Source organism: Athene noctua, chromosome 1, assembly GCF_965140245.1.
Source record: "Athene noctua chromosome 1, bAthNoc1.hap1.1, whole genome shotgun sequence".
In the NCBI taxonomy this organism is placed as follows: Eukaryota; Metazoa; Chordata; class Aves; order Strigiformes; family Strigidae; genus Athene; species Athene noctua.
Genome location: NC_134037.1, coordinates 147,163,366 through 147,186,879, shown reverse-complemented (window position 1 = coordinate 147,186,879; position 23,514 = coordinate 147,163,366). Strand labels below are relative to the sequence as shown.

The 23,514-nt window shown below is 40.1% G+C and overlaps 1 protein-coding gene across 1 annotated transcript in view; it reads left to right on the top strand.

Annotated features, from left to right (window-relative positions):
• The first annotated feature begins 9,362 nt into the window (after window positions 1-9,362).
• GABRR3 (gamma-aminobutyric acid type A receptor subunit rho3) overlaps window positions 9,363-23,514 on the top strand; it is a 32,794-nt gene continuing 18,642 nt past the window's right edge. Inside the window, exons 1-2 of the mRNA XM_074928508.1 lie at window positions 9,363-9,850; window positions 17,781-17,890. Of these exons, the coding sequence (XP_074784609.1) occupies window positions 9,723-9,850; window positions 17,781-17,890 (238 nt within the window). The 5' untranslated portion in view covers window positions 9,363-9,722. The remainder of the gene's footprint in view (window positions 9,851-17,780; window positions 17,891-23,514) is intronic.

The window sequence follows — 23,514 nt, the reverse complement described above, 5'->3', positions numbered from 1 at the left end:
CACACTCCTCCTGTGTAGTATCACTAACTAAAATATTCTTAATCTGCATAATGTGATTAGGTTTTTGACAATACTAAATTATTTGTGGAGAGGTGTGCTCATTTCTTACTAATGAATGTCTTCACCTTTTCTAGTGTTCTTATTTCTGATCAGTCTGGCTAAAGCCCATCTGTCCACCTACAGCTTTTTCTCATACTTCATGAAGCTGCTACCTTTATTTCAACTTTAAATGATTTCTAATGGTCTCTTGTACCTTATAATATACCAAGGACTACTGAATTACTTCAGCATGTCCAGAGAAGGGCAACAAAGCTGGTGCAGGGTCTGGAGCACAGGTCGTACGGGGAGCGGCTGAGGGAACTGGGGGTGTTTAGTCTGGAGAAGAGGAGGCTGAGGGGAGACCTCATCGCCCTCTACAGCTACCTGAAAGGAGGGTGCAGAGAGCTGGGGATGAGTCTCTTTAACCAAGTAATACGCGACAGGACAAGAGGGAATGTCCTCAAGTTGTGCCAGGGAAGGTTTAGACTGGATATTAGGAAGCATTTCTTTCCAGAAGGGGTTGTTAGGCATTGGAATGGGCTGCCCAGGGAGGTGGTGGAGTCCCCATCCCTGGAGGTGTTTAAGAGTCGGGTTGACATAGCGCTGAGGGATATGGTGGAGTTGGGAACTGTCAGTGCTAGGTTAACAGTTGGACTGGATGATCTTCAAGTTCCTTTCCAACCTCGATGATTCTGTGATTCCATAAAGGAATTAAGATTATAGTCACCAGAGCCTATTTTATTCTTGTGCTCAGGAGTCGGAAATCAGTCTCTGTAAGGATTGTCAGGGAAGTTGCTCTGGACAACCTGCAGCAAAAGTCTGCTTAAGAAAACCAGACTGCTGAACGGGGACTTGTAAACTCGGCTCCTCTTGGCCGAACTAGGACAGCTGACTAGCCTCACAATCACTTTTCTTCTTCCCCTGCTGCTGTTCCCTTCTCTTTTTACCAGTTTACACTTTCCGAGAGTCGTTCACACGGCTGAGGACCCTCTCCCTCGGGCCTGCTGACGAGCGGCCCTCCCCCGCCCGCAGGCTCTCCCTCTGCTCCGTCTGACACCAGCGGAAGCCATTTTCTCTCCTTCCCCCCCTCCCCAGCAGTTCTCGCCACCCACAACTTTCCCCAGCGGAGCCCCGGAGCCGCCCGCGGCCGTCGCCGCTGGGGTCGGGGGCCGGGACGTCCCGAGGCGCGGCAGCTGTGGCGGGGCGGAGGCTGGGCGCGGAGGAGGGGCGGGCGCGCTGGGCGCGGCTGGCGCTGCCATCTTGCGGCCGCTCGCCGGGAGCTACTGTGGCTTCCCAACCGTCGGCCCTGTACCGGCCGTACACCCGCCCCCCTCTAACGGTCACCGTGCGCCTCTCGTGTCATGGCCACGGCGGGATGCCCTGTTCTGCCACCGTTTACCTTGTGGCCTCGAAAGAGAAAGCACTGCCTGAGGACACTTCGGGGTGGGGAGGGTGGGGTGTGTGTGTGCGCATGGAAGATACTCGGGGTTTTGCCAAGATGTTTCCAGAATGAGGAAAGTGTTTGCAAAATAGTGACCAACCCAGGTTTTCCTCTCTCAGAAATAAAAGGGGGAGAATGGGAGAGTTCATCGATCTTGGGTCCCACATCAGCATCCAGGGGTGAGGAGGCAGAGCTGGCAGAAGGAGCACCTGTTGCTGCAGATTTCTCTGCATGCTTTTTTGTCTGCCTCTCCGTTGTTGCCTCTGTCTCTGTACCTGTCCTGATATCTTTTCCGCATTTTATAGGTATGTGTTTGTGAGTGACTGTACTGTTTATCCTGATGTCCCTCCTTGTGTGTATCTGTCATAATATTAAATGTAAATAATCATCCGTGCACTGAGAGCCTGTAGAAACTTCCACCGATCTTGGGACATCCTGCTATAGCTATGAAGAGATACACTTTTTTGTAAAGCTGATGCCTCGTTCTTTCCGTGTCTCTCCTTTTGTGACAAGGCAGACACTCGATGTTGGTAGGGAAACCATGTACAAACATTCTGGTATCCCTCATAGCTTCTTCTGCACTTAAAGGCAATTACCATATGATCATTTCTGCATTGGAGGCATCACAGCAGGGGTGATCTTGCAGTGAAGGTGCTCCATTTTGTTTGTGATCTCAGCTGTACTTTATGTATCTTTTACAGAAGGGACATGGCATAGCCAGGATACCTGTATTGTAGCTCACAGCCATTTGTATGGCATTATGTTAACAGGGAAATAATGAACAGGAAAGCTAGAGCTTGGGCAACATCACAGAAAATGGATTTGATTTAATGCACGTTGCTGTTTGCCTCACCTGTCAGTCACAGAAAGGTAACAGACCTGCTGAATGCCTGCATTACCATATCTTTCAATAGACACCGTGAGACACTTGGCCAGGCAGGGTGGACTTTACCCACTGAAGAGTGTGATCAGCAATATCATCATTTTTGTCATCTTGTGGGACAGCCTCGCTTGCGGGTCTGGTGGCAGAGGGAGTGACTTGCCAGCACATGGAGGTTTTCAGCAGACAGAAAAAGCCTTTTTCTCTTCCCACTTCTATCCTGGTTATGTCTGCCTTGATTCAAGGAATTTTTATTGAAATTATGGGAGGGAGCAGTTCCTACTGCGAACATTTTCACACATCGAGCAAATTTCAAACCAACCTTCGCTGCTGCTGTCCAGCACTTAGCTTCTCTCTCCTTCAAGATTTTGTAACTACCCAAGTGTCAAAAGAGTGTGTGAAAGAGAAGTGGTAAAAACTCAACAGTAGCATTAACTGTAAATTCTCCAGGGAAATATTCTTGTTGTACACTTAGATGCTTCCCCTTGGAACTTGTTTCTGCAACATATCAACATGAATTTATTTTTGACAGTTGCTGCATTTCAAATGTTGCTTATTCCCTCTGTATCTCTATGTGTCTGTCTCAGTCCTTTGCCCTTTCTACCTCCCAAGGTATCCACATATATAGAAAAAATTCCATTTTCTCATTCATTGACAGGAAATGTAAGTTGTTCAAATGTTTATTGATTTAGAAATACATTCTTCTGGCAGCCACTAGGAAAACAGAGGTTATAGAATCTTAGAAGACCCAAACATGGGTACCCCCTATTAGGTCTTTTGTGTATAAGACTTAAATGTGTTCTTAAGTAAATGTGGTTCAGGTAGTTAAAATTGGCATCCCAGTTTGAAATGAGCACCTGCTTTGTGATGTTAACATATGTTTCTCTGAAGTTATCAACGGGAAAGAAAAGCCTAAAAAACAGCCACACTGAATTGTGCCTGATGGCTTCTGAAGCTGTTTTATGACCAATAGAGATCAGACTTTAATCAATAAATCTGTCTCTGTTTTGACTGTAAGATGAAAAAAGTTTGCAGTGCCAAAGCTGAAAGGCACATTTTTTTCCACTATTCAACAATTTTTTTCTCCTCATGTTCACTAGTGACAGAAGCGGAATTTTGTAGAGATGCAATACATTTCATAAATTAGTTCTCACTGGAGATATTGTTGACTCCTGGGCATGTTCTGATATCCCCTTTGAAGAAAATGCTTAATAAACATCAGTGTGGCAGCAGTAAAGAGTAAACACGGTTGCTGAATTGTTTTGCTTCAGTCTGTGGAAGGAAACAAGCCAAGAGAACTTCAGATAGCAGTTAGGATCTGACTGGTAAGCACTGCTGTGAGATAGTGGTATTTGCCTCACTGCCGAGGTAGAAAGAAAAAAATAATCTGATGCAGTGTATATTTCTTTTCTACTGGAGCCCAGTGTTCATGCATACATATGGCAAACTAGCTTACTTCTGAGGATACATCCTCATTTTCTGTGAATTGCTCAGGCTTATGGGTCATCCCCTTGATCTTCCCTTGATTGTGAAAGATGCTAAAAGATTCTAAAAGAAATGTATCCTGGAGACACAGAGAAGCAAATTCTAGAAAGTCCTTCTGGGAGGAGATGGACATAAATGCAGGAGTAGGGTAGCTGTATCCCATGCCTGTGATCAGCATGAGATGGCAGAAAGGCAAAGTTTTCTGCCATTGACTTTGTGAGAAGTGTAAATCTAGGAAGAATATGGCTGCTTGTTTTTCCAGAGATCACCCTCACAAAGCAGATCATTCTTTAACTAGAGGCAGTAAAACTGATTATTTTACTTTCAGAATTGCTGGTGTAGAAGCTAAGTAAAGGGATTTAGGGATGAAATTAATTCAGTGATTGTTCAGTCCAGGGCAGAAAGATGAAAATGAAAGAATCCCTGATTTAGGGGCTCTGGAAATAGTGAATGCAAAGAATCAGGGAAGCGTGTGCTTTTTTTTGTTTGTGTTACTTTTTTAAACAAAGTGTCTGATTGTACAAAAGTATGCAGCCACCACAGCTCTAGAGCAAACAGAAGCCTGAGTTTTTTAAATTGGAGGAAAAGCAAAAAAGATCCCTGTGCCAAACAGGGTCATCTGTTCAAGTCTGATATTCAGAGGCTATTTTATATGGGGAAATAGGCCTTCCTTAGGTGGATTATGGTTTTGTTGGGATCCCTCGCTACATTTTTAAAATATTCGTTTGGATGAATAGGCAATGGATGAAGACAGTAAGAAATTGGACAAACTTCAGGAGCAGAATTTAGTCTCCAGTCTTATGCCATTTTAGTGCCAACTCTCCAGGCTGCCCGCTGCTGCTCTTGAAAGCTGCAGACCTACAGGTGAGGTGAGCCAGACTTCACCGGGCATCAGAACCAAGACCAAGCTCCTGGGCTCAGCCTGGATCCAGGCGATATGTATGTGCAGACTGTAGCTGGTGACTGTGCATCTATAGATGTTTGTTTTCCTTCACAGAAGGCTTTGTCTGGTGTCAGGAATGTGCCCTTTGATGATATGAGAATCCCACAGACAATGAGATGTTAAGAAAATATAAGAAACAATGAGTGCAGAACCATAATTTCACAGGAAATTTGTACTCAGGCTGCAAGAATTTTACATCCCATAAAAGGGAGAAGGAAAACAATCAGGATTTTCTTTTTACAGTAGAACTAGACACTCATTGGAAAATATTATGTGCTCACTTCAATATTATTGCCAGTTTTTCATATTGCCTAGCAGAAGTTCAGGGTACAGTTTCAAAGTTGGCATAAGCCAGTCTAGCTGTGTGACACCACAGAGAGGGGGCAGATCCTCCCTCCCACACTGCTGCCCATTCCTTTAACAATGGGCTGAACAGTTGCTGATGGCAAAGCAAGGGTAGCAAGTACAAGTGCACTGCAGGGATGGAGGGGAGGACAGTGTTTCAGCAGTAGCCTGATAATTCTCTTTAAGCTGGTTGTAAAACCCCAGGGTGAGAGTCCATCTCAGTAAACACCATGCAAAAATCTTGCACAGATTTTGAGCTGAGCTGTGTTTTTTGCTGGCTTTTGAATTCTTTTCTATTTTAGTACTTTGCAGTCCTTATGTGCCCAGTTTGTTATCCCAAACTATTTGGGACAATGATAAAGAGCAGGACCGTAAGAGCTGGGTCCCACTGCAAATGTTAAGTAAAGCACTTACCTGTTCTGAGACTTGCAAACTGGAATTGTAATGCTCAGTCTCTGCTTTCCTCTCACTTCATCTTGTTAGGAAATGTGAATGGATACCTTATTCTGGAAACTTGGTTCATCGTTTGTGTTAATATAAGCAGGAGAAAGTGTCCTTATTTCTGACTAGTATTTTTGCAGGTCCCCACAATATAAATGGTAAGTGCCATGCACCGAGTCTGTTACCATAGAAAAGCAAAATGCTGCCTATTCTTGTGCTGCAGTATTACATTCACACTCACAGTCAGTGCTCTGGTTAATCTTCTTTCTGTGATTTCCTGGTTGTTTACCAGAAACTAGTGCCTCTTAGGAGATTCTTAGGAATGTTTTTTTCCCTGGTGTTTCATTCTCTGATTAGAAGAATAAAAAATACGTGCCAGGTAAACCTGCGCTCCTGCTCCATTCCACATTGCATCTCTTCTCACTGCAGATAATTTACAGGTTGTTAAGTGCTAGTGTGCTATGGTGTTTCAGCTCCATGTGTTTAAAATGGCCTTTAGGTGCACTAAGATTTTCTGAAAAATTCCAACCTCTGAAGCATCTCTTCATCCCTGGCATTTTTTTGTTCTTGTTTTTATAATAGCTGTTGTCAATTTGCTTTGCTTTCTGATCTGTGGTGGAGAGGGGTCTGTAGTTTCAGATTGTAATTACCTGAAACTGCTTTATTTTGCTCGCTAAAAGAAGACATCTCGGGTTTTTGATAGTAAATGGTGTATTTATTATTTTTGTTCTTTTGCTTGCTTTGTTGCTTATAAACTGTTCCAGTGAGCTTACTCACTGTTACTATGCACTGGGTTTTGTCCTTGAAAGATAAGCATTACAAACTTTTCATGGGCTACAGAGAAGGGATAATTTTAAATAAATATTTTAATGATAGCAGAGACAATATACTGTGTTTAAACACAAGGACCTATCATCGACTGACCCATTACAAGCAAAGTGTATTATCCTGTCTTTATTCTTCTGCAAAGATGGATCTTTTTAGGATTTATTACAGACAAATGCATAGGACATTAACCTGTTTTCTTAATGGTAATTTATAATGATATTATAATTTGCTCTGTATAATGCTCTCTTACCCAGAGGAAATAAAAACAACTCTAGTATGAAGAAACCCTATTGCTGTGGGTGACATCTAGTTGCCCTCACTGATATTACACAGTCATTAATGGAAGTGTTCACCATTTCAGTCTGCAGGAGTCCCTCCTGAAGACTTTGCATGTGTGGGCTAGACAATTAATTTCTGGAAATATGCCACAGCCAAGGTCAGAGGGGTAGTGCTTAGATTTTTCAGTGTTCTTAGGCAAGGCCCCTCAGGGTGATATTTAATGTTATGACATCAGTGGTGTGAAGGTGGTGAAATATATCAGTGCATCCAGCCCCCTTTTTTTTTGACTAAAGCTGATTTTAGCGAGGGGCAGTCAAAGCAACATTGAGCATGTTTTGGAAATTCTCCATGGAGCAGTCTTTTCAGCACCACAGCTTAGTGGTAAAGTTCTTGCTACAGTCAGGAATAATAAAACAGCGGGGTGCTAATAGCTGAAGGAAAACAGCATCTAATTGCCTCTTTCTATGTTACAGACTCCCCTCTTGGCTGATGTGCCTTCTGGAGGGAGGGACATCCATAGGCAGCTGGGCCACGCAGTCATTCTGCAATGCCAGCTTGTTTGTCTTTGCCATATCCCTGGAGCAGGGTTTCTAAGCCCTCCCTTTTCCAGCTGGGAAACAAATACACAAAGCAATTTTTACTTATTTATTTTTAATGTACCCTTTTTACTTCCTTGAGGTCAGCACACAAAGTCAATGCATTTATGCATTAGCACGACATGATCTAAACTCGGACACCCATCAGAGCTCTCAGTGGATAACCTCAGCACCTGGAACATCCTCTCCTTCCCCATTCTGTGTCTCCTGCTTGGTGAGGATAACAGCTCGCAGTTTCAGCTCAGGATGATCCTAACATCTAAAATACGGCTTTCCCAAAAGTCTCTGGAAACAGTGTGGATGATTACTATTAGCAGAGAAGGCAGTATATACATGTTGTTATTCCTCTGTAGTTGAGGAAAATGGTTGAAAATGAGTTAACACTGCTGAATGTGCAGATAGCTGAACATGTAGAAACATGGTAACACATTTACCATGCTGCCTGCAGTGTAGTTTGCTTCTTATCTAATTTGCTACTATTGGTGCTACTGTTGGCCCTGTGCTTGGGTCAGTTAAGAGGAGGCTCCGAAGGCTCTTGGATCTTTTATTATATGTAATTTAATTAGGTGTGTTGATACTTTGATATGTGTAGGCTGGATGAAACTAGACGACTTAACCAGACTGGCTCAGGAACAAGTATTATCTCTACCTGGAATAAATTCTCATTAGAGTTATTGTTTATTTTCCCTTTTCCACCCTAATGGTAGTGCAAATTGATGGAACCTGTTAAAGGTCTTATTAACTACAGCTTGTGTTTACTTTCTCCAGAGGCTCCACCCTGGCTATACACCAGACCTGCTGGAAGCACTATTTGACTATCCCTGAGTCAGGCTACAAATGATCTTCCATGTTTGCTGAACAGGAAAGGATTAAACTATGAACAATATAGAATGAGATGGGTAGTAGGGTTGAAAGCCTTTGATCTAGTCCACCAAATTCAATCTAACACGAAGTTTTATGCGTGGTTGGGAAGGGATTTTTTTTTTTTTTTTTTTTAAGTCACAGGCAGACAGACAGCTGTTCAACTCCAAGAGTGGGAATAAGCTGTCCTTTGGTAACCTCCTCCTGGAAATAATTTTTATCTGAGAATTATTTCTTAGCCCAACTGAAGTTAGTTGGGAGTCTCAGGGAACTTCTGAGGAGGCAGATGCCCACATCACAGAATTATTACCTCAACATGCTTGAGTGTTAACAGTCTCAGCAAACACAGTGCTGGGTTTGTTTTCATTCCTCTGTTTGTCTTACTTAGGAAGAAGTCTATTGCCGGGAGACCTGAATTTCTTCTACATCTGTTAGATAGTAGTTGGGTATTTCCATTTCAATCTCATATCTCTGATTTTCTAGATGAAGAAAAATAAACACATGCCGTTGATTGTGATAATTACTGAACTTGCTGATGACTTGAAAAGGGTAAATTTGACTGCATCAGCTAAGAAGCTGTGTCTAGTATTGCCCAGTTTTAGGCCCACAAAAAATCTTATCACCTTTCATAAGAGAAGCAGGCATGCTCAAGCTATTGCTTAAGCAACATTTTGTTAATAAAATGTTTTGCAATTCAATCTGCTATTGAAGAGGCAGGGCAGTTTAAATGAAATAACAATAAAATTAGGGGTGGTCAAAGAATGCTGGATCTTAGACATGTACATACCTTGTAAATTTAGGGTAAATTAAATGGATAACCGTAGAACTTAGTAGAAGAAAAAAAGAAAAGAAAAAAGATTGTTGATATTTCCAAATGTCATTAGACAATATTGAAACAAGACTTAATTTTTAGTTTGGACTTGTTCCATGATACTGTGCTGTCCAAAAGTAGTTTTATATCTACAGACAAAATACTTGCTACTGCAGATCACAGAAACAGAAATGATGTTAATGGTTGGGAAGACAATAAAATGTAGCCAGTTAATGAAAGAGTTTGATCTGTACAGAAAATTATTTTGAGCAGATACGCACATATATAGAAAGCAAGATTAATTTAGAGACCTTTGTCATTAAAGCAGATTTTTGTATGGTTTTGTGTGGGATTTAAGGGGGATTAAATGTTTGACATCACTTTGCCTGCACAGAATATGTTGAAGAGGTTGCTGAGCGGGTGATGGAGAATTCAAATATGCGCCTATGCTGAAAGAGTGGAAGCAATGGATCAGACTGCAGCCTGGCCAAACAAACTGCTGTATCTACTACCTTTCTAAATGCAAGGTGCTTCTGGTTTGACAGCAGATGCCGCAGGGATGTAGAGCTGAAGGAATGTTTATGATTTACCAAAATATGAGGGGAACTCAGCGAGGACATCAGAACGGGGATGCCCCTGTCTTCTGTCTTCAGTGATGCCTTACTTCATGTGCATCCTTTGTATGCTATGCTGTTTCTAAACAGTAGAAACACTAACAATAAGAAGTCAGCAAGGTGGATTGGCTGATCAGGTGCATTTCTCTTTTGGAAGAGATGGTCCTGCTCATGAAACTTCTGTTCCTCACCTGCCTGTGGCCAACAGCAGTGCTACACAGTTCTCAAAATCAGCATCACCATCTTCATCATCGGCAACAGTTCTCATTCTTAACAAAGCATACCAGGTAAGTAATATACTCTTTCTATGTTCATCTGATAAACTTCATGCTATCAGCAACCTTTCAATGCACCCTTTTTGTTCACTGTCCTGTCCTGCCAGTTTCTGGATTTACATTATGTGTAGTATTGATACGGTGCTCCCAAAAGAAAAATGGTGAACTATGAATTATTTTTTCATAACCAGACTTTTCATATTGTGATTTGATGACATATATTTGATCATATATATGAAGGTGTGTACACACTCACACACCCACACAGCTCTTTTAGCTTGTGTGATATTAGACAACTATTGTGATACCAGACTGCTATTGTGATGTACCGAGTATTCTTACCCTCTCACTCCCATTACAAGAAGCAGAAATGCCTCCCAAATTTCTATGCCAATGTTAGAAGGTGACTTCCATTACCTAAACAGCAGGGTAGCTACACTATCAAGATACAAAAGACAATTTTATGTCACTAATTGAGGTGAATTGTACCTTATTTGTAGCGATGACACAATGTGTTCCCTTTCTGGAATATACTTATTCTTCTAGACATTGAAGATTGTCTCTGTTCTTAGTCTTTCCAATCAAGTAGCTGGTTTAAAGTGAAGAATGATACAAAGATATTTACATGTAAGTTTCTGTGCAAAGTGTTAGTACTTTTTCCCACAAGTGCAACTTCCCTTTTGCCGTGAGAGGTCCTTGAATGTGTTTCCAGATTAATCTAACAGTATGTGAACAGAGCAATGACTGACAGTGATAATCCAAATCTCTGTTGGGAGTCAGGAGAAAGTGTAATAAGTAGCTCCATTTAAGGAAGGAGAAGGGATACAACTGTTAAATTTTTCTATGTGCTTGATACCCCTATTTAAATAAGCAGGGGAGCTCATAGTTTATTCATACAATATCACATACTGAGGAAAAGTAATGTAAGTGGACTCCTCTGATGTGTTTAAGCTGCTTTTTTCAAGTGACATGCTTTGTAGCAGGTGTACAGCTGTTTACCTTCACTTCTTTGTGATAATCCAGCAGTGACATATCTCTGAATCCCTACATGTCTTGATAAAATCACATTTAAGCAATGCAAGGCAACAGAACATATCCCAGTGACACAATGGAGCTGCCTGGAGATGCAATATCGCTCAGTACTTCTCAATTTCAGTTCAAGGTCATAGGTTCAAGTTTGGTCTAAGCTCACGAATAGGATGGCTATTCAGCAGACTGTTTCAAACTACTATCAGTTTTGGAGTGAGTGCCGGTGCATGATTATTTGTAATAACAAAACAATATAAACAGAACTAGCCCTAATACCAACATAAGGTCCACTCTGGTGCTTTGCTAGTCTCAGGAAACAGTTAAGAATCAAATGAAAACAGAACAAAATATCTTCTTATTGCTGTAGTGGTAAGGAAGGTCTATTTTAAGCTCAGCTGATACACTTTTGTCAGTGGTAAAAGGGAAGCATATGCTACTGTTGCTTGCATTTATCCTGTTCTGCAGTAGCTGAAAGGAGTTGCTCCATCACTGACATTAAAAAAACCCACAAAGCAGGGGAGAAGTCTAGTGGTAGGAGACGGCATATTTTGTGGCATCCTGCTGGTCATCCTTTGCTGACCTCTTGTCACAGGACAGCAGTAACAATACTAGCACAGTGTCCTCTCCACAGATCTTTACTAATACATACAAATGGATCCATACAACAATCCTGTGAGACAGGCAGAAGTGTGTTAACAGGAAGGAAGGATAGGAACAAGCAGGAATGCCAGGACTACATTCTTAGCTGATGGTAACCGATGTAGCAGTTTTCTTTATACAAGGCAATGCTTTGGCCTTCCATGTCTTCATTTCTTAGGTCCTAGTGATTTGGAACTGGGAAGAAGATTGCAGAATTGAAGCCACAGAAGATCCCAAAGCTTAACAGCTGCAAAACAGCTTTTCTGTGGAAAGGATCCAAATATATTTAATTTCTCTTTGATTCTCTGGTTTTGTTCTAAAAGCAGCATTATCCTCCAGTACATTGCAACAGGGTCTGACTTTCCACCAGGCTCTTTTTCTTTCTGGGGAAAAACCTTTCAGCCCACACTAGGGTTATTAGGGACACAGCTGACAGATGGCCTTGGTTAAATGGGTGGCCTTTTAAAAAGAATCCCATGTGAAAATGTTACTTAACCTACAAGTTCCACTGTTTTAATAGAGTAACCCAATTCTCCCTCCAAAGCTATTTGCATTCTCTTGTAAAGAAGATTTTAAAGCATTAACCAAAAGTACATGAGAAAGAGATTATTCTCATGGTCCATTTCCTACAGCAAAGAACAAAACATTTGACTGTCAAAATATTAGGCTTTTTGACAGTACATGTTGCTGATGTTACTGAACACTTAGAAATGCATTTTTATGTGAGAGAGGTACACTTGATTACATTTATTTGGGCTTCACGATTTGATAAATGTGTTAAAATGTTTAAGAGATCATGCTGCTATATAATTCCACAGATTCTGCTAGGAATAAGATTTTTTTGTAACTTCTGCCTTTTGTATATCTTTGATTTGGTGGTAGTTAGAGTATCTTGTGGTCATAGCACTGGAAAGAAGCTTATGGCCATTAAATCTAGGGTATTCTTTTTATAAAAGTTTCCTTCATAGTAGTCTTTTCATAAACTTACCTAGTTTCATTTTGAATATGATGAGAATTTTTTTCCCCTACTACCCCCATACTGTAGCAATGAAGGAAGTGTGGTACCTTGGATATCAAATTAGTTTAACTGAAACCAAAACCTCTCCTAACTATCCTTCCTAACATATGAGTTCCAGATTTTTCAAAATTTGTTGTGATGAGGATGGTGCTGGAAATGTGTTTATATCTTCCTGAATATGCAGAGGTGCTTCAGCCTTCCTCCAGTCTCCTACCAAGAACTTTTACCATATCATTAGTTATGCAGGGCACTAAAACAGAACAGCCATGCAGGATCTTACCAAAGGTTCATATACTATAGTGGTGTGTTTCCAAAAAAAGGCTGTAAGCACAAGTTTGGAAGAATAAGGACAGGGCAAACAAATAAGATATTTCCCACTAATACTCCCACCCATATCCAGTCACCAGATTTCCCTCAGAGACTTCCTGTGTTGGATGTGATTTCTGCAGGTTCAGTGACCTTCAGTTGTTTTTCCATGAACTTGTCCAATTTCTCCTTGAACAAGCATAAACTTTTGATAACCTAGCAAAATAAAGACAACCAGAGGGGATACTAATCACATCAATCCCATGAATGGGAAGTTGTGGAACTACACTGATGGCATTATGTGGTTAAATGCTTTAATATAAAACATTCCAAATGCTGTTGAGCAGACCTTTGACCTTTTGTTCACTATTAGGTATTCAAGGTTAGGTAGGAGCAGCTAAATTTGTCTTTAAAAGCCTGCCACATATTTATTTGTCCATTGTTAAAAAATTCAGAATTAGTCGCTTTGGGTTTGTAGGCAGCGACTAACTGCTCTTTGAGAGCTCTGTCAGATACCAAAGCATTGAGCCATGAGTCCATATAACAGTATTGGGTAGTGAAGTGTCCAAAGAGTATATCTCGTTCTTTCCTTCAAAGAGCTAGTGCTTCCATTAACTTCCTATATAAGCACCAGCAGGGGTGTCTTCCCTATGTGATCTGAAACACTTCAAGTGCTTTTTATGACCTCTGTTGGAATTTAATTATAGATTATAATTTCATTTGCTTTATGTAAAATGTTGCCTGGAATACAGCTGTGGAAAGCAGAGCTATTGCAACTGGAAGCAGTAGTTTCTTGAGCATGTGCTTCACTGAGATCAACAAACTCCTATTTATCATTGCCCAGATCTATGCCAATACCAAGCCATCTGTCAGAGTTCCCTTTATTACTACTACCCTAGGTAGGTGAAGAGAGATTTTCTTTCCTTAGGTGAATATATCTGCTGATACATGCATCTGCTGATGATTTCACAAAAATTTCTTCACTGAAAGGGTTGTCAAGCATTGGAACAGGCTGCCCAGGGAAATGGTTGAGTCACAGCCCTGGAGGTCTTTAAAAGACATGTAGATGTGGTGCTTAGGGACATGGTTCAGGAGTGGACTTGGCAGTGCTAGGCTAATGGTTGGACTTGATGATCTTAAAGGTCTTTTCCAACCTAAACAATTCTATTATTCTGTGATTCTGTGTGGGCTTTTCCTCTCAAACACCAAAGCCTGACATCTGCCATACAATGAATGTGCAGAATCAATGACTGCATATAGACTTCTAGGTCATGGTGTGCTGGCCAAAGCTGTGTGATAAAGAGACCAGGGTGCCAGGCCACCGAAATATAATCTGTGTCTTGCTGTGCTTCTGTGAGAATGAAAAGTGTATTTTGACTGACCTCAGAAAGCTCTTCTGAGACTTAGGCTAGTTAGCTCTCTCTCTTCTACTTTTTAATGGAATTGGTGCCATGGGAAGGAGCACTCAAGAAAACATCTGCTGATGATTTCACAATGCTGTATGGTGATCAATAGTTAGATATGGGTCTAGGATTTTGTGGGAGTAAACAAATACATACATGTGACTCCCTTTGAATCATCAGTTAAATAACTGTAAATCTGTAGTAAGGACAATTTAGTACTGTAACTCTTAGCCAAGGAGCAACATCTGGAATCCAGATGCTGTGTTAAAGGAATATCTGCTGGAGAACACTTCTTAGCCTTGGGTGGGGAAAGCAGTCAAGAAGGAGAAAAAATGTGAAGCAGAAGTGTATTATTTTTTAATTATTTTATTAATTTTAATGGAATTTTTCTGAGTTTTGGTACATTTACACATGCAGTGCTACCAGTGTCTATGAAATTAATTCCAAGTACCATGAGCACATATCTCTGCATGTAAGCCTGTTTTCCTTTACAGTAAAAAAAATATGTTCTGCCAAAGGAAGGTATTGAAAATGTAGCATGTTTGTAATAAAAGTGCTATTCTGACCCCTGCAAGGTCTTGCCTAGCTTGAACAACCACTTTTGATAGCAGCTAGAAATAATTATAGATACTCCACCATTTGTAGATAAAACATCAGCTTAAAGAAGCTGTTAAGTGGGCACTAAAGTTTTGTCCTCGTCCAGAAAAACAGAATTAGTATCAAAATCCCATAACATCTCTTCTGAGTGGCTCATGGTAGTGCCCTGGTAGCTTATGTTTTGCCTCTTGTGACTAGGGAAAGTCTTCCTCAGTCACAAATTTGCTTCTAGTAAGAAGCTGTAATAGATGTATCATAGTTTTAGCCTGCTTCTTCAAGTGAAATCATCGGAGCATCAAACAGGTATTATCTTTGGCACATCCGATGACAAATAACCTCATGCTTCCAAACTGCATTAGCTGTGCCATGGCATTCTGAACATAATTCATCATTTTCTCTTATGCTGGTTCCCAAACAGCAGAATTTCCTTGTATACCTATTGCAGAGCATCGAAGGCGTTCAGTTCTACTGCCCATTCTGCTCTGATACAGGCTTGCTCTGAGGTGATTTTAATTCTCTGAAGCATAGGGTTTCATTTTAGCATACACATAATTTTCATACTTAGAAAACTACAGTCAGTATTTGAAATGCCTGATGGGTGTTCTGACTGCCCTGATAATTTGGTTCAGACAACACTGCCAGAGACATTCAAGAATACTAAGGTAAATTAATTTGTTCAAGCCCAGTGGTTCTGAATAGCCCAGCAGCCACCTCAGCATTTCTGTAACATAGCATTTTAAAAAGTAATTTCTTGGGCTTTATTATTAAGAAAAAAGGGGGGAAAGAAGGGGAAAAAGAAGCAAATACAGGCACATACCTCATCCTAATGTATTTCATACTTCATCTTAAGTGGTGTTTGACTACAGGGCAAATCTTCAGAACAGATTTCTATCATTCAGGCTAAAGTAATAATTAGAGTTGCTGGCAGCAAAGTCCCAGAGAATCACAGAAGGCATGAAAGACATTATGTCTGGGGAGAGTCCCTTGCCTGTGGCAAAGCAGCTGTATTTAAGTCATTCTTACAGATATATGTCTAACCTGTTCTTAAGTAGCCCAACTTAAAGGAGTCTCAAAACCTGCCCAAGCAATATGTTCCCATGTTTCACTATTCTCACCATCAGAAAGGTGTTCCTAATGTGTACCACAGATCTCTCTTGCTGCCACTGCTTATGCTACTGGGGAGTGGTCATGGAGCAAAGGGCCCTGTAAAAGCTCATGATGTGTTCTGAAGACTGTGATGTCCCCTCAGTCTTCTTCCTCTAAATTAAACTGCGCAGGTTCTTACAATCTTCCCATACCTTTCCTGAAACGGGGCCCCAGAGCTAGGCATAATTCTGCAGGTAAGGTATGGCTAGTTGTGTTATAACTAAAGCAGGATATGCAGCAAGGAGTGGAAAGCTGAGGAGACATCATGGGCAACAAAGCTGGTGAGGGGTCTGGAGGAGCGGCTGAGGGAACTGGGGTTGTTTAGTTTGGAGAAGAGGAGGCTGAGGGGAGACCTCATCGTCCTCTACAGCTACCTGAAAGGAGGTTGCAGAGAGCTGGGGATGAGTCTCTTTAACCAACTAACAAGCGACAGGACAAGAGGGAATGGCCTCAAGTTGCACCAGGGAAGGTTTAGACTGGATATTAGGAAGCATTTCTTCACAGAATGGGTTGTTAGGCATTAGAATGGTCTGCCCAGGGAGGTGGTGGAGTCCCCATCCCTGGAGGTGTTTAAGAGTCGGGTTGACATAGCTCTGAGGGATATGGTGTAGTTGGGAACTGTCAGTGTTAGGTTAATGGTTGCAATAGGTGATCTTCAAGGTCTTTTCCAACCTCGATGATTCTGTGATCATAGCATTTTTCTTATAGCAGAACCAAATAATGTAACGGATTCTTTCTAAAGCCTGTGTCACCCAGCTGCCAGAACTGTAGATCTTGTCTTTGTTTTAACCCAATACCTTTGTGATATGGGCATGTTCCAGAACCCTCTGCTGTCTGTGCCATTGTTTGTGTTTATAGGAAAATGGAAAGAGGATTCTGCATTGTGATGGGCATGTGCTGTTCATTTTAAATGCAGGCCCAGCACATAAGATTTCTGTATGGAGAGCTTGAGTCCCTTCTTAGGCATGGGAATTTCCCAGGGGAGTTTAGGATGTTGTGCAGTATGTTCTCTGAAGGGAAGAAAATTAGCAACAGTCACCAGAAAAAATTCAGAATTCATCCTACTTAGAGCACAGGTTCATCTGTGTTGCCTTGCTGCTACGCAGAGGCTCAGTTATGTGTGGCATGGGGAAAAATGCAGAGACAGGACTCTTGACGCAAAGAAATACCGCATGTCTCAGCAGTAAATAAGGGGATGAGCTAACAAGTAACTTGGCCAAATCTGAGTGATGTTTGAGAGATCTCAAAAACAAGTCCCTGGATCTAGGACCCTAAGTTTCTCATCCTTCGGAAAAATTATTGACTCATTTGAGCTCCTAGGGAAAAAAAAATTGCAATAAAATGTATAATTGTCTCTGTAATATTGATAATGTATGAAGTGCAAGGAAATGTATGAAACCACGAAATGAAATGTATGAAATGTATTAAACCATGGATACATGGTGTTATTTCCAAGTCTGAGTTACAAAAGGTTATGTGAATAATAACATTTTTTCAAACAGCTATAATCTCTTATATAATGACAGATACAATCTCTGAAAGGAAGAAAAGAAGAGTTAGATGTTCTTCCTGGGACTTTATATATATATTTGGTGTTTCTCATAGACCTGGGCACCCTCATACCTGATTTCCCTACCTTTTCTGATGCATCTTTCTTCAACTTTATCAGCACAGTTATTTCTCTTATCATACCAGATTCAACCATTCAGTATTCTTGAGTCCTTGCTTCATTTAACTAACACTCAATGTCAGGCAGAAAAAAAAAAGAAGTTTCTTACCTTTTTTTTTTTTTTTTTAAACATAGCAAACAAATTAAAATGAGGAAACTTGACAGCACAAAAGTACAGCCACTTAAATCTGAGCAGCTTCTTCACATAGAGGACCATGATTTTGCACTGAGACCTGGATTTGGAGGTAAGTAGCACATGCCTGCACTGAGCTGGTTGATAGTTTATCCTCTTTTTGGAAGTTTACTTAAACTATGTCCAGCAGCATTACTTAAAATTGAATGACAGACTTAATTGCAGTTCACCTCTTTTGTTGTACTCCAGAAAATAAAGAAGGCAAGGGACTTCGTGTTTCACATATCAATAGGAGAAACTGTTCAAATTCTCTTGATTTTGGAAGTAATTAAAAAAATTATTATTGGAATAAGATTGTTTGAGAACAGTGATTAAGGTATCCCCGTAAACTGTATAGCATAGTAGCAATTATTAGCAAATTACTTAGTTCATGAAATTGTGTTGAGAGATTGAAACGAACCATCAATTCCTAAATCTGTTTGTACAAAATTTAAAAACTACCCACAGGCCTTCAGTTTATTACCATGTTGTTCCTGTGTTGCTGGGCACTATGATGATTATTTCTTCATTTACCTAAATCGCATGTGAATAAAGGGAATATTCAATGGGATGTTCACAGTTTGGATTCAATTTTGACTCTTCTTCATGCAAGGTAAAATGAGAAAGCTGCCCCACTAATAAGCTTTGTCTGAGCCTTTGTGTCACAAATTCTGTGTTCATGATTCATGAAAATAGACTGAACTGCTCTGGATTATGAAGCCAAAACAAATGTATGAGGACCAATAATCAGGTGTGTAAACAAACATAAATTTGGGAGGCTAGCTGAAGTCTGTGGAGCTATTCTTGTTGCCATCACCTGTTGGGACCTGGGGCCTGGCAAGCATGCTAGGAAGGAGACCTGGTGTAAGAAGAGCCTCTCTGAATGCACTGGGAGAATGTGAAAGGGTTTCTTGTTACCTTAAAAATTCTGTCTTGTCAAAGAGCAAAAATCTTGCCTGATTTTGAACAACAGTCGAGATACATCTGTTTCTTGACAACAAAAGTTAGGATTACCTCTTGCCTAATACCTGTCTAATATCTGTTATTCTGGACATCTTCTTGTTACTACCTGCTTTGCCACACAAGAAATTTAAATTTTTGAGAGTATCATCTCAGAAAGGAAGTAGCATTTCCATGCAAGCCAACAACAGTTTGGGAGGTACTTTATCACTGGATCATCCCAGAAAGCAATACTTATGATGTACATAAAAGCAGCTTTCAGAATATATGCTGTGATCTGGCAGTTGTAATTTTCCACAGGCAGTGAGGATTTTTTTACACCCAGCAAATCTGTACCAGGCTTTTTCCCCTTGTCCTTTTATTTTCAGATGACTCGTCACAGAGCCCATTCAATTCCCATTGAAGCCAGCTGTAGTTTTTCCACTGACTTCATTGGACAGGCCTCTCAATAATCACATTGCCATGGATATGATTTCAGCTATATTCCTGTCTTTCAGAAATAGCTTTCAGCAGAAGAGTGCGTGAGCTTTGCTTATCTTCTATCATCCACATGCCATAGTGGCACAGGAGGCATGTTTTTCAGTCACATTGAATAGTTCACACAGTTCCAAACTTTGAGAACTCTTAATATGTCAAATACTTATGCATGAATCTCTCTAAGACAAAAACATAGATCCATTAATATTTTTATAGCACATAGTGAAAAAAGTTTCAACGAAATGAATGTTGATCCCAAATTCATACTCCATTGTTCCAGGCTTACCATTGATTTCAGTGATGTTACAGTAGTAAAGAATGATTTGTTTTTCATAAAAGGCAGATGAATAAGGCAGCAGCAGAGAGTTAGTACACAAGTGTGACCTCATCAGAGGACAAAACTCACCGACTGAAACATGAATCTGAATAACATACCCAGAATTATTGTATGACAGAGACAGAGTACAGGTTTCTCTGAAGAATGCTGATCATTAAGTGTGCAGCAGAAGAAAACTTTAAACTGGAAAAGGTGAAATTAGAGATACTGTTGCTACAGCCATTGCCACAGCAATCATAACATAGCCCTAAACTGCATAAAGACCTACAACACTGTGGCCTCATGTATTTAAAGCAGGTGAAATTTTGGGTTTGTTTTTATCAAATCTAATGAAGCATTTCAGTAATGTGATTCATGAAGGGCTTGTATCTGTCACATGCCACAGTGCATGATTTATTCAGCTCAGCACAATGCATCAATTCACAATACTGATGGGAGAAAAAAAGAACGAGGTCAAAAGAGCTGGGTGAAAAACAAGTATTTTAAAATTATTCTTTACCATTAGCAGAGGGAGAAATTTTTGCCCTCTTCTATACCCCATTGCAATTTTCTGGGTATATCTGGGAGTTGGATTGACAGATTTTGTTAACATGGCTCCACTTTGCCCCTTTCCCTGAGAAGGTCAATCATCCTTTCCATCAGGCTGGGAGAACAAGCAGTTGGAAAATTTATGCTGTCTTGAACCTGCTGGAGATCCCTCAGTTCAGGGAACTCTTAAATCTAAATCTGGCTTGTTTGATTTAGCCCCACACGTGCAAAGTAAATGAGGCAGACTACAGGACCCAGAGTTTTTTAGTATTTATAATTAAGTAACAAAGGAGAGACAGAAAAATCACATGCTGAATTTGATTTGTAAACTGAGAAAACATGCACAGGAAAAAACCTGGGGTAAATGAATGTAGAACTGTTGGATACTGATGCTAGTGGCCGCAGCGTTACTGGAAATAATTTTAACTTTGTTCACATGACTGGTTGTTTTCTCATGAAAGTATATCATTGCTCTGTGGACATAAGAGAACATTTTTTACCAAATGGACACAACTCAACTGTCATTTATATGAATGTATTTTGGCATTCTGTGTATTGCAATGCCATTTCAGCTGCACAATCAGAATTTGACTCTCTGACTGTTGATTTTAAAATTTAGTCCTGACATTGTCCATTTATTAACAGCTTAGAGATCAAAGTCTGAGAACCATACTGTGTCAAGATGAAGCAAAAGCAGCAAACTGCTAGCAAGCTGTTTCTACATTTTTGCTAAAGAAATGCTACTTTGTCTGCAGTTCATTATACAGTGAGGTTGACTGAAGCAAACCAATAATTCAGTGTACACAAATGTCCTTTAAAAAACTAAACTTACATTGTGACATTGCACTTATTCCCTAAACCAGGCTTTTGGATTGTTGTTTGGGGGGGGTGTGTGTGTGTGTGTGTTGGTGTTGGTTTTATTTTCCTTTCCTGGATATTTTTTTTGTTTTGTTGCTGACTTCTGTGTAATGTCATGGTCTTCTTTTGTTTGAAAATCTTCAATAGATGGACCCCCACTGATGCAAACAGATGTGGACTGGCATAGTGATTTGAGTAATTCTACTAGATATTTGACTAGGAGCACGGATGTTTCCTTTGCTCACACAGCTTTACCAGCTGCATCAGTGAACGTTGTAGGTATTATGTTTAGTCCTTGTTGCTTCCAGAAGCACTAATAAAGGCCAAGAGATGGGTATGTGAGGGGTCCTGCAGTGGTATAATAATGCTTGCTGGTTCTGGTAAGGCTGGCTGTCTGCATAGGTCTTACCGATGGAAACAAAAGACTTTCAGTAGACTCAGAGTCTTCATGACATATATCTTCATATTACTATGGTCTAAAGTACTTCAACTGATTTTTCAGTAGCTCGATAAACTGATAATCTGTGAGAAAAGAGCCTAAATTTGGACTGGAGAAAAGGTAATAAATTAAACTATGTTGCTAGCACTTCTTGGAATGGTCATCCCCGTGTTTTAAACTTGGTGAGTAGGGGTGAGCACAGGTCAGTATCAGCAAATGAAGAGAGACTTCTAGCAGCTCAGATCAGAGAGCCACGATGCAGGCTGCCTTAGCAGCCAAAACTGTGTACTTTGGGAGAGGTCTTAAAGCGAATCCTTAGAAATGCTTTAAGGTTACTTTCTTTTCTACTATATGTCTATTTATCCTATTTTCTGAACTCTCTTATTTCAAAATACTGACAGAAGTCATTGGTGTGAGCTCTTGACTTCCTGAGTTCTGTCTCCACTTACTAAAAATTAACATTGCCATGAAAAATACCATAGACTAGTATATAGAGGAGGTCATTCTTTTATTCCTGTGCATTGGTTTTCCTGACAGCAAAACCCTTCCATGCTCTCTCTGAACTATTTTGCAATCTAAAGTTTATGGAACCACATGATCACTCATCATTTCATATGCTAACAGTGTGCTAGTTAAAGAAGTTTTAAAATTGGTTCTATCTGCTTTGTCAACCAATATATAGGATAACGACATTATCAAGTATTATAAATTATAGAAAATAATTTAGTAGTGTTTAGCTGGTCAAGAGATAACAGTCTTTCTAGACAACTTGCATCCCAATCTGCAATTAAGCATAATCTTAATTCCAAATTTTCAGCTGATCAGAAATCCCATAAATTCACTTTGCCTTATGCTTCCTCCCTCCTCAAGCTAAATTAGCAACATTTAAATTCATCTGAAGGTAAAAGGGGTAGAAAGGAAAGGAAAGAAAATAGGACTCAATGAATGTTCAAAAATGACGCAATTCTAAGAGCTCTTTGGACCAAGTTTTCTGCACCACATACCTCCCTGAAAGAATCAGAAATATCTTCTCACTGTGGTGGAGAAAACTTACTGTGATTAAAGTGTAATTGTTTGTTCTCATGTAACACTGGATGGAAGAGCTGGGGTCCAGAACAGAAGAGGAATATTTTGGTAATTTGCAAGACCTCCAATAGACTCCTTCTCATGATTTTTTTCTCTTACATTGCCAATTCTTCCATTCCAAGAGTTGGCTACTGCTAATACCAATCCCCCTTCATTTCTTACATAAATAAGATGATAGAAACAAAACAGTAACAAGAAGAAAATAACATTGCCAGTAATTCTCCTGTTTCAGGCATTGTCAGAGGAAAGTAAATACATCCACATAGCTTTGCTTCCCTGGGGCTTGTTTGCATTTCTACTGTTTTTCTTCCTCCACAGGCCCACAAGCCTTTTTTAAAAGAAAGTACCCCTATAGACCTTAATGCTTTCCTGGTCTCTGTCTCCTACTGGGAGCTTTCTGTAGACCTACATTTTTTTTTCCAGAATACACTGTTACAAAGCCAATTGGCTGGCTTTTCTAAATTCAACATTTATCTTATGGAGTTTCAGGTGCAATCTGCTGCATGTTCAAAGGTCCGACTTACAAAAATACTATAGAATTCACTAAACCACTTATTATTACTGTAGAAATTGATCCTAAAATGCTAAAAGGATATCCTTTTTACGTAATATCCCTTCTAAAAAGGGTATTATAGAATTTGCCTCTCGTACTATCTATTAAAAAAATTCCATGTTCATCAAGGAATTCTTTTGCTATGTTTAAACCTTTAACATAAAAGATTGGAAATGGCTTGTGTGAAGATAAACCCATCTGAAAACAATCCTATTTTTTCTGCTGAGGAGTAATTATCCTGAAAATCTGTGGAGCCTCCATTGTGAAAATCACTAATCCCTGTAAAATAATGATTTGTAGCAACGCTCCAGAAGCAACTGAAGCTGCTCAGTTTAATAACAAAATCCTCTCTGCCATCCCCGGTTTTCTCAAACTGGGAAATAAAAAACACAGCTTTGCTCTGGTTACTTTTTTCAAAGTGAATTTGATGTTGCCTGATGGTCAGTCAGAGACTGAAAT